Genomic DNA, 17,711 nt, shown 5'->3' on the forward strand with positions numbered 1-17,711 from the left:
GTGAGCAGTTTTTAAGATGAACTTCAGTCCTTTAAAATAGCTTAATTTCAAACTGAAATCAGAGTTGGCTGTAACCGACAATCTATCTGAACAAGTAATTTCTTTCCTTAGTTCTCAATTCCAAATTGTAATGAGGTAAACTAAGATCATTATTTTAAACTGTGCTTCCCCTGACATATTGTAATCGTATGTTAGACAGTATTGGGATTAAAGGCAAAAATACTGAATTTTGGTTATATATCCCTGCCTTGCCAGAGTCTTTGAAAGTAAAACAATTAAAATATAATTTCTCAGATCTGAGCATTCCCTGGCAAAAGTATTTTGCTTTGTTAGGCTTGGAACCTGGTAAGAAAGTTTTTCCATTCTTCCTTTACTATTGAGCTGTGTGAAAATCAGCAAAACAGAGTTGGAAACATTTTGGGTTCAAAATATTAATTACTACTGTGCTGGGACATTGCCCAGGATATTTTAATAAAACTCATAATAAGCAATAGAAAGCGTTTCTCATTAACTCTTTATCCTTTCTGATCACAAATATTCAGAGATATTACATCTATAAGAAAGAGACCCTCATTTTCCTACTTAGGGTCAATTTTTGACCTCATTTTTAATCACTGAGAAATTCTTCCAAAAACAGTTGGCTACCTGGTTGATAGTGCTCTTATCTTGCCCTGACCCTTTGACCCAAAGAGGGAAACCTGTGAAGGCTGCAGTTACCCAGTGTATACTGGAAATAAGTTTTGTTGTTTGTTTTTGCCTCTGTAGAAAAGTGTGATCTGATAGGCTCATGCTATGCAGTAGAGCAGGAACCTAGGACATGATGGTTAGAGCACATGTTCTCTACCGCCCCTCTCATCTGTTAGAAGAAAGTTTTTCCGCAGATAATTTACTGACCCAGTAGGCTTTTATTCAGTGATTCATCAATCAGGCAGCATTCAGTCTGCAGATGGAAAGGAGCTCCAAAGAGCTGTAGAAGATGAGAGATTTTTATTAACTAAAGTGAGCAGGAACAAGGTAGTTGTGCTGGGCATTTGCTGATTAATTAGAGCAGGGTTACCTTTCTTGTAAGGAGCAAAGGGAAGACTTGGAGCCAGGTCTGGTAACATGTGCTGAGCAGGCAAATGCTGCTTGGTTGACCTAAGCCTGCCTTTTCTCGGAGAGCCCAACATAGAAACAGTTAAGTTTTGGTTTGCTGACCTGAGTGGTGTGAGCAACTCCATCTTGGGCCCAACCTGGTTACTTTAACACATCAAAAATTATATTCAAAGACAGTTATACAAAAAAAAATCATATCATACCTGGAAATACTTGACCAGATAATTTGAGGAATGCCTAGAAGTTGACAACAGGTAGAAAACTGATAGATAACTGAGAACAGAGAAAATCACAGTCCAAACATATTAAAAAGAAGCTATTGTCATGATAAGTCTACTTTATTCCAATGAAATTCCAGAGAAATTACAAACTGAAATTCAGTAAAGGTAAAGAAAATATGTTGGGCTCATGGTCCATGGTCACTGGTAAGTACTGCATGTATAAAGGCGGTCCGTTGGAACCAGTCCTGCCTCCTGTACAGCCCAAGAGATTATCAGTGAGAGTGTTTGTCCCCAGGAAAAAGCCCTAAGAAAGACTTCATAAACAAAGTGAGACATTTATTGAGGACTTCTGCCATGACCATGTCTTGACTGTAGATCTTGGGTCAGGCAACTTTTTGTGTGGACGATGGAATAGTAAACATTTTAGTCTTTATGGGCTTTGAAATCCTTTTACAACCACTCCCTCTGCTGTTGTAGTAGGAAAGAAGCCACAGGCAATTTTTAAATGAATGGCCATGACTAAGTTCCAGTCAAACTTTATTTATAAAAACAGGTGGTGGGCCATATTCGGCTCGTGACCTGTAGTCTACCAACCCCTGTTCTAGAGAAAGAAGCAGAACAGATCCTGAAGTAACTCAGAATCCCCACAATGACAAGTGGAGGTAACAGAAAAAGAGATTTGTTACCCATGTAGACCAGGAGTCCAGTCTGATCCATCAACTCAGGTGCTGGTTCTTTGCACGGATCTAACGCTGACAAAGATTTGGAGTTGAGAGGAAAAAGCAAAAATAGCAAAGGGGTAGGGAAAAGAAGCACAACTTCTATGAGAAAGATTTTTAGAAGACTGTACAACCCTACATGTGATTTCATGCTAATATTTAAGTTGACAATCTAAATTAAATGGATGGTTTTCTGTGAACACTGTTTCTAAGATTAATTCAAAATGAGGTGGAAAACTTGAGTAGACCAGTAACCACAGAAATAACAGAAATGGTAAGAAGGTCAATAAATGTAAAGATATGTACCTCATAATAGAGCACTGTTCCACTGGTTTTGTTAGACTTTAAAGAACAGCACGTTATGTCAACTGCTCTGGACTTTAGACACAAATTTTTTTTTACTCATTTTATAAAGTTCTAATAAACTTTATACAGAAAGCAGGTAATAATGAAGTACAAGAGAAAATAATGAAGTACAAGTTGGCCAATTTCATGAATTAGCATATCTTCGGTTTTGGTCTGGATTTTTCATTTAACACTGTAGGGAAACAGTCCTTCATGGGGCTTACATTTTATCCATCTTGTGAGCAGGGGAACTGACTGCCTCTGTTCTAAATGATCTTTGCAAGAACGATTGTATAGCAAACATGTTTGCTGTATAGGATGCTTGGTTTTAGGATTTCTTTATTTTGGGTACAAGTCCTTTGGCAGGACATGACTAGACTAACTACTTATTTTATTAATGGTATATTTTGTGACTAGAATCTTTTAATTTTGATGTAGTTTAGTATATCAAATTTTTCTTTTATGAGTGATTCTTTTTATGTCATGTACAAGAAGTTCTTGCCTTCCTTAATGTCATAAGATATTTTTCTGTTTTCCTTCTGGGTGCTTTGTGGTTCTGGGTTTTTCATTTAGATTTATGATCCATACATCTTTTCTTTTTCCTTTGAATTAACTTGGTGCCTTGGTCAAAATGGATTAAAGACCTACATGTAAGGCCAGACACTATAAAACTCCTAGAGGAAAACATAGGCAGAACACTCTATGACATACATCAAAGCAAGATCCTTTTGGACCCACCTCCTAGAATCATGGAAATAAAGTCAAGAATAAACAAATGGGACCTCATGAAACTTAAAAGCTTTTGCACAGCGAAAGAAACCATAAACAAGACTAGAAGGCAACCCTCAGAATGGGAAAAAATAGTTGCCTATGAAACAACGGACAAGGATTAACCTCCAAACTATACAAGCAGCTCATGCAGCTTAATACCAAAAAAGCAAATAACCCAATCCACAAATGGGCAAAAGACCTAAATAGACATTTCTCCAAAGAAGACATACGGATGGCCAATAAACACATGAAAAGATGCTCAACATCACTCATCATCAGAGAAATGCAAGTCAAAGCCACAATGAGGTATCACCTCACACCCATCAGAATGGCCATCATCACAAAATCTGGAAACCACAAATGTTGGAGAGGGTGTGGAGAAAAGGGAACTCTCCTGCACTGTTGGTGGGACTGTAAGTTGGTACAGCCACTATGGAAAACAATTTGGAGATTCCTTAAAAAACTACAAATAGAACTACCATATGATCCAGTAATCCCACTCCTGGGCATATACCCAAAGAAAACCATAATCCCAAAAGAAACATGTACCATAATGTTTATTGCAGCACTATTTACAATAGCCAGGACATGGAAGCAACCTAAATGCCCATCAACAAATGAATGGATACAGAAGATGTGGCATATATATACAATGGAATATTACTGAGCTATAAAAAGGGATGAGATGGAGCTATATGTGATGAGGTGGATAGACCTAGAGTCTGTCATACAGAGTGAAGTAAGTCAGAAAGAGAAAGACAAATATTGTATGCTAACTCACATATATGGAATCTAAAAATGGTACTGATGAACTCAGTGACAAGACCAGAACAAGGATGCAGATGCAAAAAATGGACTGGGGAACTAGAGGTTTGGGAGGGGGCAGGGGGTGAAGGGGAAGCTGAGACGAAGTGAGAGATTAGCACAGACATATATATACTACCAACTGTAAAAGAGATAGCCAGTGGGAAGTTGTTGTATAACAAAGGGAGTTCAACTCGAGGATGGAAGATGCCTTAGAGGAGTGGGACGGGGAGGGTGGGGGGGGACCCGAGGGAGGGTGGGGGGGAGTCGAGGGAGGGAGGGAATACGGGGATGTGTGTATAAAAACAGATGATTGAACTTGGTGTACCCCCCCAAAAATAATAATTAATTAAAAGTCAAATGACTGTAAATATGTGGGCTTATTTTCAGACTTTCCTCTCCATGGTTGTTTTACTCTCTTTATGCCACATCCAAACTGTTAATTACTGTAGCTTTATAGTATATAACCTTGAAATCATGTTATACATACTCTCCAATTTTGTTCTTTTTTTGGTCAAAGTTATTTAGGTTATTCTAGGTTCTTTTCATTTCTAAACAAATTTTCCTATCACATTGTTTATTTTAAAAAGTCTCAATCTTTTAGCCTAGTTAAATTTTAACTGGGATGACATTGAATGTAAAAATATTGGGAGGATAAATATCTCAGCAATGATGATTCTTAAAATCCAAGGACATTGTATGTCTCTTGATGTAGGTCTTGTTTAATTTTTCTGAGCAATGTTTTCTGTAGTTTTCAGTGCAGTGGTCTTATACATTTCTTGCTAGACTTATTTTTAGATAGCTGATATGTTTTGATACTGTAAACTTATGTTAATTAATTTTATTTATTTACTTATTTATTGGCTGCATTGGGTCTTTGTTGCTGCGCATGGGCTTTCTCTAGTTGTGGTGAGCGGGGGCTACTTTTCATTGTGGTGCCGGAGTCTCTCATTGTAGCAGGTTCTCTTGTTGCAGAGCATGGGCTCTAGGTGCGCAGGCTTTAGTAGTTGTGGCACATGGGCTCAATAGTTGTGGCTCGTGGGCTCTAGAGCACAGGCTCAGTAATTGTGGCACACGGGCTTAGTTCCTCCACAGTATGTGGGATTTTCCTGGCCCAGGGATTAAACCTGTGTCCCCTGCATTCGCAGGCAGATTCTTAATCACGATGCCACCAGGGAAGCCCTATACTAATTAATTTTTAAACTTTATTTTCTAATGTTTTTGGCTGGTATATAGAAATATATTGATGTTTTAATATTCACCTTGTGTCTTGAGACTTTGCCAAATTTGCTTACTAGTTTAGTAGGGTTTTGTTTTGTTTTTTTCAATATATAGTTTCATAGACTTTTTATGTGCATGAATATACCATCTGTAAGTAACGACAGTTTTACTTCTGGTCTTCCGTTCTTTTTTGCCCTTTATTTCCTTTTCTTGAATTATTTAATTGGCTGTGACCTGCAGTACAATGTTGAATAGAAGTAATGAGAAAAGACATCCTGGCCTCTTCCCAGTCTTAGGGAAGAACAATGTTATACCATTAAGTGTGATAGTAGTTCTAGATTTTTGTAGATGACCTTTCTAAAATAGAGGGAAATCCCTTCCATTACTACATACTGAGCATTTTTATCTTGAAGAGGTGTTGAACTTTTTCAAATCTGCTGAAATACTCTTGTGGTTTGTCTCTTTTATCCTGTTACTAAGGTGAATTTTTGAATGCTGAGCCAACTTTGCATTCCTGAAATAAACTCCAGTTGTTTATGATATATTACCATTCATAGATGTATATATATTTTGCTGGATTCTATTTACTAATATTTTGTCCAGAAATTCTACATTTATATTCATAAGGGACATTTATCTGTAATTTTCTTTTATTATAATATCTTTGCCAGTTTGGGGGTGAGGATTATGTTCCTTAAAAGGAATTGGAAAGTATTGCATTATCGTGTATTTTGTGAAATAGTTTATGATAGAAATCATTGGTGATGCTATCTGAGCCTGGAGGTTTGTTTGTTTTTAATAAATTAAAAAATTGATTTCTTTTATGTACATGCTGTTGTGCAGCTTTGTTTTTTTTGTTGTTTATTTTTTTCTAAGTCCAGATTTGGCAAATTATAGCCGTCTGGTCACATCTGACCCAGTGCCTATGTGTTTGGCCATTTTCAGGCTTAACTGGCTAAGTGGTGTCATTGCACTAGAGACCATGTAGCCCTCAAAGCCTAAAACATTTACTGTCTGGCCCTTTACGGGGAAGGGTCATGCACCCCTGATCTGCGTTTTCAAACGGCTTGATGTGAGTTGGTCTTCCTATGTCGATGTTGTCCTTAGCACACCTGGAGGATCTGGCATTGTGACCCCCTTTCATTCCTGGTGTTGCTGATCTGTGTTTCCCTTCATTAATTTGTAATCAGACTTTCTATGTGTTTATCAATTTTATTTGTCTTCAAGACAACTAATCTTTGACTTTGCTGATTTTCTCTATTGTTTGTTTTGTATTTCACTGATTTCTGCTTTGTCTTGATTACTTCCTTTCATCTACTTACTTTGAGTTTAATTTGCTCCTCTTTTTCAAGTTTCTTAAGCTGGGAGCTTAGATGATCAATTTTTACACCTTTTCCTTTTTCCATATAAGCATCTGAAAGAAATTTGATAATTTGATGAAGATGATCTACCAGAAACCTACAGAGAAGATCATACTTAATGGTGAAACATGAGCATCTTTTCCGTCAGTGTCAGGAATGGGGTAATCATGCTCACTGTCTCTGACATTCATTGCTCAATATTGTGCTGGTTTTCACGATATGACTGAAGGAGAAGTAGGAAATGAACAGTGCAAAGGAAGGTGATAAACTGAGATTCCACAACCCGTGACCCTATAATGTCAGAGAGTGTGGGACCTGGTCTCTTTGGCAATTTTCTTTGTAGCTGAAATGAAAATTAATTGTTTCTGATATTGCTGCAGTTGAAACATTGGTGGGTTTCAGGATTCAAGATCCTCGTTGCTGTTTTTAAGAGACTCAGAGAGCGTTACTTACGTGCACGTCCAGCTGGAAACAGGTTGAGGGTTCTGGTAGCTGACTCCCAAAGTGCTGTAGTAGTTAACGTTGTAATGTTCAGTTCGCTGAGCTGAGGACTGCAAGCTCCAGATCTTAACATTTCTACACAGGGGCCCTTCCAGCTTCTTTGTTACTGTGGCTTGGGTGTACCTAAGTTGGGAAATCCGCCATGCCTTGATCCTGGTAAAATCGCAGTGCTGCTGCTGCTGCAAGGAAAATGTTCTTCCTGTGTTGCCTTATTTAAATCTATTGTCTTTAGGGACATGGCTCTTTAAGTTCACAGACATAGCCTTTTTATGCCATAGTGCCCCAGGAGCTGCATGAGGACAAAATTGAGAATCAGCCACCATCATGTATCGGGAACCAGCCCTTCTCTCTGACCTTGAGTATGTTACTGTCTATGCCTGACAGCTTCCTTCATGGGGAGCTCACCATCGTCCCACCAAGCAAGCTGGCCCTCTTTGGAAGAACACCGTGGTGCCTTAGACATGTGTAACATATAAACGTCAGTGATCAAGATTCATGTCTCCTTCTTGGGAATTGTTTCCATGTTTATCTAAATACGAGAATTTATAGGTGGGGGATGCCTAGTTACCTCTTTCCATCCACCAGAATCATTAGAGGTCAACTCTTGTCTGGCCAAGGTGTTCTGTTAATGAATATGTTACCTACACGGGAAAGTTTTGGGTAAATAAAATATACAATAAAATCCTAGAATCACGTACTAAATCCTGGCTCCACCATTTATAACTGTGTGATCTTGGGCAAATTACCTCGTATTCTCATATATACAATGAGAATAATAACAGTACCTTCCCCATAGGGTTGTTGTGATGATTGAATTAGAAATGTGTGTATACATACATACACAGATAGATATTTTACACACACATGCACATGCACACATATATAATAATGCTTGTTAGATATGTTAACGAGTAAGTGCTCAATAAATGTTAGTTCTTACCATCTGCCGATGCCGTCAGAGAGGAGCTAGATCAATCGCAATGGGGCTGATGTTCTGCCCTCTGCACCATCCTCTTGTTATAATGGAAGGATGGCCTCTGACTGTCTAGAGCCATGTCTCCCTCTGCACTCTGGGTCTCTTTGCAGGATCTCCCTGACTTTCTTCTCTACTGTGTCTTCAAATTCTCACGTTTGGCAATTAAACATTACTGAGTGTCTCTCGTTGCTTGAAAACAATACAACCACCAAAAAGTATTCCTTGATGTCACACCTCCTTCTGTTTCCCACTCTATTTATATTATTATAAATAATATAAAATTTATGACTTTTATTATAACCAAGCTTTTTGAACTAAATATCTGTACTTACTCATTCCCTCTTGTAGTCATCTCTCTCCAAGACCCTAACCACTTCACTGAGTGTTTCTATTTTTTTTTTTAATGTTAGAAATACTTCTTCCTTTTCAAATCCTCTCTTCCCTTATATTCATCTTTATTTGAATTCTACTTTCCCGCCTACTTCTTGGCTTATTCTTCAGTTTTCTTTCCTTGATTCTCTTCCTCCTTCTGCGCCTTGTTTCTGTTCCTTGTGGCTCTAAGGTAGATCCCTGTTTCTTTTCACGACACCACTTATCCCTGGCCAATCTCATCTACTTCTATGGCTGCTGAGTTTCTGTTGTAATGTGCTGATGACTGACCTCCAGCTCAGAGCTTTTTCTTGAAGCGGAGTCAGAGGCATGTCGGACTTGTCCATTGGAAGTTTGACAGGCACACCCGGCCTATAATATTCAAAGTACATTTACTCTTCTCAAACCCGCTTCTTCAGTTCTCCCAAGTTCATTAAAAAAAAACAACACTCTTCATCAGTTGCTCAAACTAGCAGCCCATCTGACTCCTCTTTCACCTGAGAGCCAGTCAACTGCCAAGTCTCTTCAGTTGCCCTAAATGTATTTATTCTTACTGTTTTCTTCACTTTGTTAATAACCTAGTCCCAGCCACTCTCTTCTCACCTGATGACTGTAGCATCATCTTCTCTGGTCTTTTTTCTCCAGTCCTGTTTCCCTCCAATTAATTAATCATACTAGAGGCAGAGAAGTCTTTTAAAAACACAAATTAATTATCACTCCACCTCCCTAAACCTTTCACCAGTGTCTTCTTGCCCTTGGATTGAAGTTCAGACCCTCAATAGACTGGCCCAGCCCTGCACGTTTGGGCCTCTGCTTCCTTCTCCAGCATCCTTCCACTCTTGATCTGCCTCTCCCTCTCACGATCCCAGACTTATTTCAGTTCCCTCCTAGGGCCACCTGCCGTATCCTGAGCTGCTTCCTGTGGCTTAAACACTGCCTCTCTGGGTCGGAAACCCCTAAATTCTCTACAACCTAAACCATGCTCATTCTTTAGGTCTCAGCATAAACACGCTTTCCTCTAAAATGTCTTTCTAAACCCTTGATTAAGCAAGGTCCTGTTTTTGTGTGCTGTCTTAGTACTTTGTACCTGCTCTAGCAAAACAATTATAATTATTTATCTGCATTCCTTGTTGCCCTGTAAGCTCTGGCAACAGTAACCACATCAGTCTTGTTGTGTGAATGAGGGCATGAGAGAACAAAATGTTGTTCTGGTGTGTATTATTGCTGTCATTAATTTCTTCCTTCATTTTTTCATACGAGTATTTCCTGAGCACAAGCTTTGTGCAGGCCACTATGCTGTATGTGGGAATGTAATGCTAGAGAAGACAGATAAAGACCTTGTTCCTTGAGAGCTTACAGTCAATTGAAGGAGACAAACAGTGAACAAGGAAATAAATAAGTGAATGACAAGATGCTAGTAAGTACCATGAAGAAACATGGAGAATAATTAGGAACATGTAGAATAATTGAATAGGGCATAATAGACTGGCCAAGGAAGGCTGATCTGAGGAGGTAAATTTCAACTAAGACTTGAATAATGAGAGGAAGCCAGCTCTACAAAGATCAGAGGGAAGATGACTCCAGGCAGGTGAAACAGTCTCTGTGGCCTTGAAGCAGCCATGGTGGAAAGAAGAAGAGAAGACCACGGTGGTTGGAGTGATGTCAGATGGGAAAAGAGCGATAGGAGATCATGGCAGGCTTTGTGCTCATGGATAGGAGTTTGGACTGTAAGTAAAGGTAGGCTTCTTTCTGGTTCAAGATACACTGTACATATGCTCCAGCTAAACCAAGGTGTACCAGGAAAACAGCTACTTGAGTTTCAGAGGGCTGTTTTTGATTTGAGGCAGGCATCCTTGATCCAGTAGAAAAACATGTGACCTTTCTTTGATCAAGAGCAAGAATAATTGCTGATTACATGATAAAGTATGTATTTCGTAAAAGCTGCCGAGAAATGTTTTATGTATGTCACAGACCATAAACTTGTATGCAGTTAAACAGTATGACTATATAGTAATTATATAGTAATTGCGACCTGATGCTGCTGTCCAAATGATAGACATTTTATAACTACTGTTTTGGGGAGGGGTACAGAAGTTTATTATGTACAAAAGAGCATCACTGGGCAAGTTTAATCTTGAGAGACAACATAAGGTCCCAAACGTATGTTGCTGTCCAGATAATGTTGACGAGCTGTATTTTTTATCATCTGTCACTTGAATGAACTTTTGTGAAAAAGGAATCAATAATGAAGTCATGGGGAGGCTCAGGCAGGACAGTGCTTGTGAAAGCACTTGAAAGTATAAATGTTCTTAAGAGACATGAAATATTATTTCTGTTGATATAACCAACTCTTTCTAACCAAGTTCTGGTACTGGTATGAGATTTGAGACTCTAAAGGCTGGATATATTGAGATGAGAAAATATCCAATGCCAAGGTACCTTTTTTCTAACTAATATGTGTATACATTTTGTTGAGAACTTACATGTGTGTAGACTATTACTGTTCATTCACTCATCTACTCAGCAAACATGCATCGGGCACTTACTTTTCAACAGCTAGCTCCCTAGTGGCTCTAGGGACAAAGCACTCGACTGGACAGACACAGGCCTTGCCCTCATGGAATCTAAAATCATGATGAACACCGAACATGGAATACATGAAATAATAATTGCCTCTGCTTTTGTTACCATGTAACTATATTTTATAGGTGTAGGATATTAAAAGTAGAATATATAACAATACCTATAAGGCTGTTATATATGCTGAATGTATTTTTTTATTCCTTTGAACCAGTTATTCACTGTGTTTGATTTTAAGTGTCTCTGAAATGCTTTTTGCATAACCACCATTTCTCCAATTTGAAAGTGGTGGGTCTGTTGGTCTTGTGGAGGCTGGTACAGGGAATTTATGTGATGTAATCAGTAAGAACTCAGGCTCTGAAGTCAGACTGTGGATTTGAATTCCCCCTGCCCTGTTTAGCAAGTGTGGATAATATGCCTGTGACTCAGTTTTCTTATCTGCAAAATGAGAATAATAGACGGTTGTGAAGATTGCATGAGAGGATACACACAGTAACCTTAGTTAGTGCCTGGCACGTTGTACAGCCTGATTTAATGTGAATTTAGCATGTTCTGCTGCCTGCCTTTTCTACGCTTACTGTAGCCATAGAACCTTCTCCAGTGCAGCTGCACAGCAGTCTCGGGGGAGTGTGAATTGTTTGGTGTTTTCTGGAATGTGGTAATAGTACTATAGGGACTATGTTTTTGACAGTAGATACAAAGGTTTGAGAGCCCTGGGTGATATGATATATTCACTTGCAACTAATTCTTTCAGAATCTAACAGTTTGTAATTGACTATCCTTTGCAGAGCTAAAAAGGAAAGGGGAGAGTATTGTTTTACAATATGCTACCCAGGAATAAGGCAGAATTTTGTTGTTAATAAGCTTTGAGTGAGATAGGAATGCTTTATGAAATAAGCATGCTAACAATATGACCACCTAAGAGAGTATCCTTCAAACCTTTCTGACCACAATTAACAGCAAGAAATAGTTTATCAGATCAAGTTTACATACATACGTATACACTCAAGTTTGAAACTGAAATAAACTTTCACAAAACAATACATATTCTTTTTTAATATATAAATTTATTTATTTATTGGCTGTGTTGAGTCTTCATTGCTGCGTGTGGGCTTTCTCTAGTTGTGACGAGCGGGGGCTACTCTTCATTGTGGTGTGCGGGCTTCTCATTGTGGTGGCTTCTCTTGTGTAGCACAGGCTCTAGGTGCGTGGGCTTGAGTGGTTGTGGCACATGGACTCAATAGGTGTGGCTCATGGGCTTTAGAGCACAGGCTCTGTAGTTGTGGTGCATGGGCTTAGTTGCTCAGCTGCACGTGGCATCTTCCTGGAGCAGGGATCAAACCCGTGTCCCCTGCATTGGCAGACAGATTCTCAACCATTGTGCCACCAGGAAAGTCCCAACGATACATACTGTTACTACTGTAATGCAGCATTTTTATTTCTCTCTATTCCATGTCATTCCATTCCATTCCTTTCCATTCTAGGAAAAGTGACCAGTAGTTTGAAAAATATTTTTCTCAGAAACTGGTGGAGAGGACAGTTCTTCTTTAGACAAAAATAGGGATATGAATAAGAATTAACTGGGAGTCTTCAGCTGTACCTTTTAAATCTTTTCTCAGTAATCATCCTATATCTCATGCAAAAACACACAAAACCCAAAACCAACCAAACAAAAAAGCACATGGTATTTAGTTCTTAATATACTTTGACAGATGTTAACTGTTTGATCTTTTAAAATTTTGCAGTCATTTCTATTCCAGCAAAGTTGTAGAGCAGATCGTGGTTACACGAAGAGTGAGTTCAATGCAACCAGGAAATTTGCTTCTACCTCTGTCTTTGTCATTACCTGCAGCTTGACCTGTCTTCTCTGAGTCTCAGCTTGGAAGGTGGAGGGGAGCAGGGGCAGTACTATTTATTCTATATAAATTAATTAATTTAATTAAATTCCTCCTTCCCACTCCTACCCCCAGGGCTGTTTGAGAGCCATCTGGGATGATGTATTTGAAGTAGTTTTGTAAAATAAATGTAAAGACTATTGATCTGTAAGATTCTGTATTTGCAACTCTTACCTCCTTTAAAAATAAATTCCTTCTAGATTTCTCAGTTGAATACACTGATTGCACTTCTGCTGGGAGAACTTCTACCTGGAGACAGGCAGAAGATCGTGACAATTTGTACCATAGATGTCCATGCCAGAGATGTGGTGGCAAAACTTATTTCTCAGAAGGCAAGTTGTTTGTAGAAATTTCATGTGTTTTTTGCTGTTTCCTAAAAGTGGTGTTTATTGTCAAGAGTACTTCTAAGAAAGTCTTTTTTTTTTTTTTTAAGTTTGTGTATTTTAATTAGTTCTAAGAAGTTTGATCGTACATACTTTGGGTGTTTTTCATTTGGGTTAGCAAATATATTATCCTCACGAGAGTTATCCCAAGTGATATCCCAAAGGGTTTGGCCATGCCAGGAGCTTGTAATTCAGATTATCTAAAAATTAAGTCAGGATGGAGGAGCCACAAGAAGTCATGTGTTCATTTCCCTGTCTTCTGGCTTCCCTGCACATAGTTATCTCGATCCATTGGACTGTGCTAACCCCCTCTGTGGCTTATCCAACCAATAGCAGTGAGATGTGTGCCACCTAAATCATCTCTGTGTGCCTTTGATTATTTTCCTTTTGAAGATGAAAGAGAAATGTTGGCCACCCCTTGTCTTTTCCATTCAAAGCTAAATTACTTTCTTTAAATAAGTTATTTTCTGATCCTTTCAGTGTGTTATTAACCTTCTTTCCTTATCTTTTTAAAAAGTCCACATCTCTTAGATACTGGCAGTATTTAATGTGGAAGGAGAATTTTTCACCCTTTTCCCAAAACACACTGCTATTTAAAATGTCAGAAGTACAGTTGTCTAGCAAACAAAATTGACATACCATGTCCATCACCTACTTCTTCCAAATCTCTTTTGTTTTTTGAGGGTGGCAGTTCCTTTCACGATTTGAATGCATGCTTGTAATGTGAGATGTTTTCTGTTGCTTTTCTAGTTCTTTCTCAATTTATTAAAATTAAAGTGAATTTTAATTCTTTCCACAAAGTGCGAGCAAATGCTTCCTTATGTAAGCATAAACTTAAAAAAAAAAAATACAAACAAAAAAAAAATGCTTCTTGGTCCAGGTTCAGGACCATTAGTGAATAATGTTGTTTAATTGCTAATCCAAAACTGATCCTTGCAAAATAGCACTTACCATGTGTTCTCATTTTGATGATGAGCCATTGATAATTACTCTTTGAACATGACCTTGCATATTTTATTATGTTTTATCAGTGGTGAGTTGCTTGCAGCAGGGTAAATTTTCATTTAAAATACGTTCTTTATTTTGTACTTAAAGAGATACTGTCTGATTCCTGCTGGTTTAATATGCATAAATATGCAATGTGGAGACTTATGTAGACATCAGACAAATGAGTAAATAATGATTTTGGTAACTTCTAGTGATTCCTAAGAAATCTTTGCCTTATACTGGATTTTGAAAGAGACTGGAATTATTTTTTTCAAACTGGGAAAAGAATGGATAGAATTGAGTAAAAGAAAGAACAGCAATGAAAAAAAATGTTTGGTTTAATGAAAAATGAAGTGGAAATCTCTACTAAAAGCAGAACAGTTTTAGAATGGACTTGGTTGAAAGTATAGTTTGTTTATACCTCTGACATGCAGAAGTAATGGATTATGCGCTATTTTAATATAGAGTGTATTTTTCCATCTGATTTCAGTGATATGAATATAAAGTCACGAAAGTGATCAGCTCCCCTGGGGTGATTCATAAAAAGGGGAAAAGCATTGCTTCAACAAATTGATGTTGTTTTACAGTAATAGCCTTCTTAAAAGTGAAGGCTTTTATTACACACATATTTCTGATTAAGTATTCAACCACCTACATGCAATTACAATTGGCGGTAGTATACAAAAGATTTCCCTTTTGTGAGACATTTTAGGAGTAAAATGTGACTTGATCAAATTGATTACATTAATAGATTACATTTGTGGCTTTACAACTATCAGTGTCTTGTGTGTGATGATCATGTAATGTTTTTAGGTCGTCACTCCCCAAGCGTTTGCTTGGCTCTCTCAACTTCGTCACCGGTGGGAGGACACCAAGAAACATTGCCTGGTTAATATCTGTGATGCCCAGTTCCAGTACTTCTATGAATATTTAGGAAACAGCCCTCGACTAGTGATCACTCCTCTAACTGACAGGTATCACTGATAAGTTGGAGTAAGATGGGAAAAACCAAACCAAAAGAAGTCCCCCAGCATGGGTAACAATGTCTGAGACTGAAAATAAAGCACTGAGGGAAAATGATGAACACATTGGGAAACTGTATGAAAGCAGTATGTAAATGCACTGACTGACACAGCAAATGTTGGTGTTAGAGACACCTTAAAGAGAAGTAAATTAGAAAAACAGAATTACAGATGCTGTGTGGTATATACATCATGAACTCATGAGCAGTTAATATGGCTCAAGGCAGCATCTTTGATCTCAGAGTCCATTCTCTCTGGTTATTTATCTGATACCAGGATTTGTAACCACCTCTCCCACTGCATCCATGTATTGGAAGTGTGAAAACAGGAATTGCCTATGGTAAATTCATTTTTGAAAGATTACATGCAATGAAAGGAAGAAAAGAGGGAGAACAGAAATGATTCAACAGAAGCACTGTGCTGAGGACTGTCCCAGTGTCAAGCAGGCAGGGTTCCTGCTCTCACAGAGCATGCTTTCTAGGGGAGTGTGGCATGTGAGTGGCTGGAAAGGAAGAGGAACGGTAAACAAATTAACAACGTTGTATTAGGTGGTAATATATGCTATGACAAAAAATAAAACCGGGTGATATGTTAGAAAGTATCTTGAAAGGAGAGCCTGCTACAGATTGTGTGAGAGGGCATTTGAGCCAAGACCCAAGTGATAACAGGGAACCAGCTATGCAAACATCCTGGGCCAGAAAGCTACAGAGTTACAGGCAAAGACCTTTCTAAGATGGAAAGGAGCTTGGCCGGTTCAAGGAATAGACACAGAGCCCAGTGTGGCTCAGGCATGTCAAGGAAACAAGGGATTCTTATAATTAAAAGTTCATTGCCACTTGACTCCAAGTTAATAGATACACAGGGTCAGAATGTTGTAGAGGTAAGGATATGTCACACTAACGTGAGATTCTTTGTTCATCTTCCAACCTCTGCTGAATTACTTGGTGGGAGAAAGCATGTTTAGTCCTTGGCATTCATGAAGGAGAAATCACACCTCAAGATCATACATGTGTTCCCAATTTTCCAGTTATCACCATGCCGTATAATTTTTTCTGGGAATAAAAGTGCAGACAGTTTCAAGTATGTCTGTCGAGCTGGGTGGAGGTGGTGGTCCTAGGAGCTTGGTGGAATTCCCTCACTAGCTTTGTGATCGTTCTTGCACATATTAATCTGATTGTGATTTTATCATTGATAAATCATAAGGCTTCTGTAATTGTTTCTCTAATTTAGTTCTCTTTAACTTGTCTCTAAAAGTCAGTGCTCACTATGTTAATTAGTTAATTTATGTACTGCTTTCAGTGTGAGAGATTAGAATTTGCAGCTTGGCAAAATCACTTGAATAGTCAAAACTGCAAATGCCTAGAGTCTGCTGTATATGTGCCAATGTAAATAGAGAATAGGGGTAGGAAGAGAGGCACAGGGTACAGGAGAAAAGGGGAAGAGGCATTCTAAAGTTTATCAATATGTGAGGACTGGTAGCTTATTAACTTTTTAATTTAAAAATCACTATGTGGTTTTTTTGGAAGTTAAAAGGAAGATGAATGTTCCTTTTGTAGAGTGAATAGGGCTGTATAAGATGTTCCCACTATGTACATTTCTTTCCCATTTCATTCTTTGGATTGTTTACTAATTGTTTAACACAGTGATGTCTTTCAGATACTTTCATTGTATCTTGTTCAGTGCCGACGTTCCCCTCGTGTGGTAGGCAGGACAGATAGGTCTCCTTCTCCCCTACGTGGGCAGGTTCAGAGACCCAAGTCAACCAGCTTGTAATTGAGATCACAAGTAGATTGGTTTGGGGGTGCAGATTAAGCTGCTGTTACAGAGAGACCCAGAATATAAGGACTTCAATAACATGGCAGTTGGGGTCTCAGTTGTGTGACATTCCCAAGGAGGGTGGTCCAGCAGTATAGGCTTTTGGGTGCCCAACATGCTACATGTGCCTTGCACATTTGTTTTAGCCAGTGGAAAAGTGGAAAACACCTTGAAGCAGGCATCCTAGGGTTTGCACACTCATTTTGGTACATATCACATTGGTTGGAGCTTGGTCACTTGGCTGCTCCTGGCTGGAAGGCAAGGAGGAAATGTAGTCTGCAGCATATAGGTGGTCATATGTCCAGCAAAACTTGGGACCACAAGAAAAAGGTGAATACGGGATAGTCTGCACCGTAAAAGGTGCTGTAATTTCTAGTCCAGGCGTCTTTCAACTCCATATTCATTGTAAGATGCTCTGAAAAGTGATGGCTGTAAAATACAGAAACACTTTCCATTTCCACAAGTAATTGTTTCTATATGCATAGTACTTTGAATTTTTTAAGGCTTTTACCTTTGGCCTTCTTAGCAGTCTACCACTTTCACCACTTGGGCACCTGGTTGTGTTGGCCTACTTGATATAGTCCTACAATAAACCTCATTTTATGGAGGAGAAAACAGAGGCATGTCGATGTCAGAAATGTAGTTT

The 17,711-nt window shown here is 38.6% G+C and overlaps 1 protein-coding gene across 1 annotated transcript in view; it reads left to right on the top strand.

Annotated features, from left to right (window-relative positions):
• The window catches only part of DNAH11 (dynein axonemal heavy chain 11), a 315,727-nt gene that overhangs the window by 106,417 nt on the left and 191,599 nt on the right, over positions 1-17,711 (top strand). Inside the window, 2 exon segments of the mRNA XM_057731719.1 lie at positions 13,059-13,190; positions 15,042-15,202. Coding sequence (XP_057587702.1) covers positions 13,059-13,190; positions 15,042-15,202 — 293 coding nt within the window.

The sequence above is a fragment of the Hippopotamus amphibius genome, chromosome 4, assembly GCF_030028045.1.
Source record: "Hippopotamus amphibius kiboko isolate mHipAmp2 chromosome 4, mHipAmp2.hap2, whole genome shotgun sequence".
NCBI lineage: Eukaryota > Metazoa > Chordata > Mammalia > Artiodactyla > Hippopotamidae > Hippopotamus > Hippopotamus amphibius.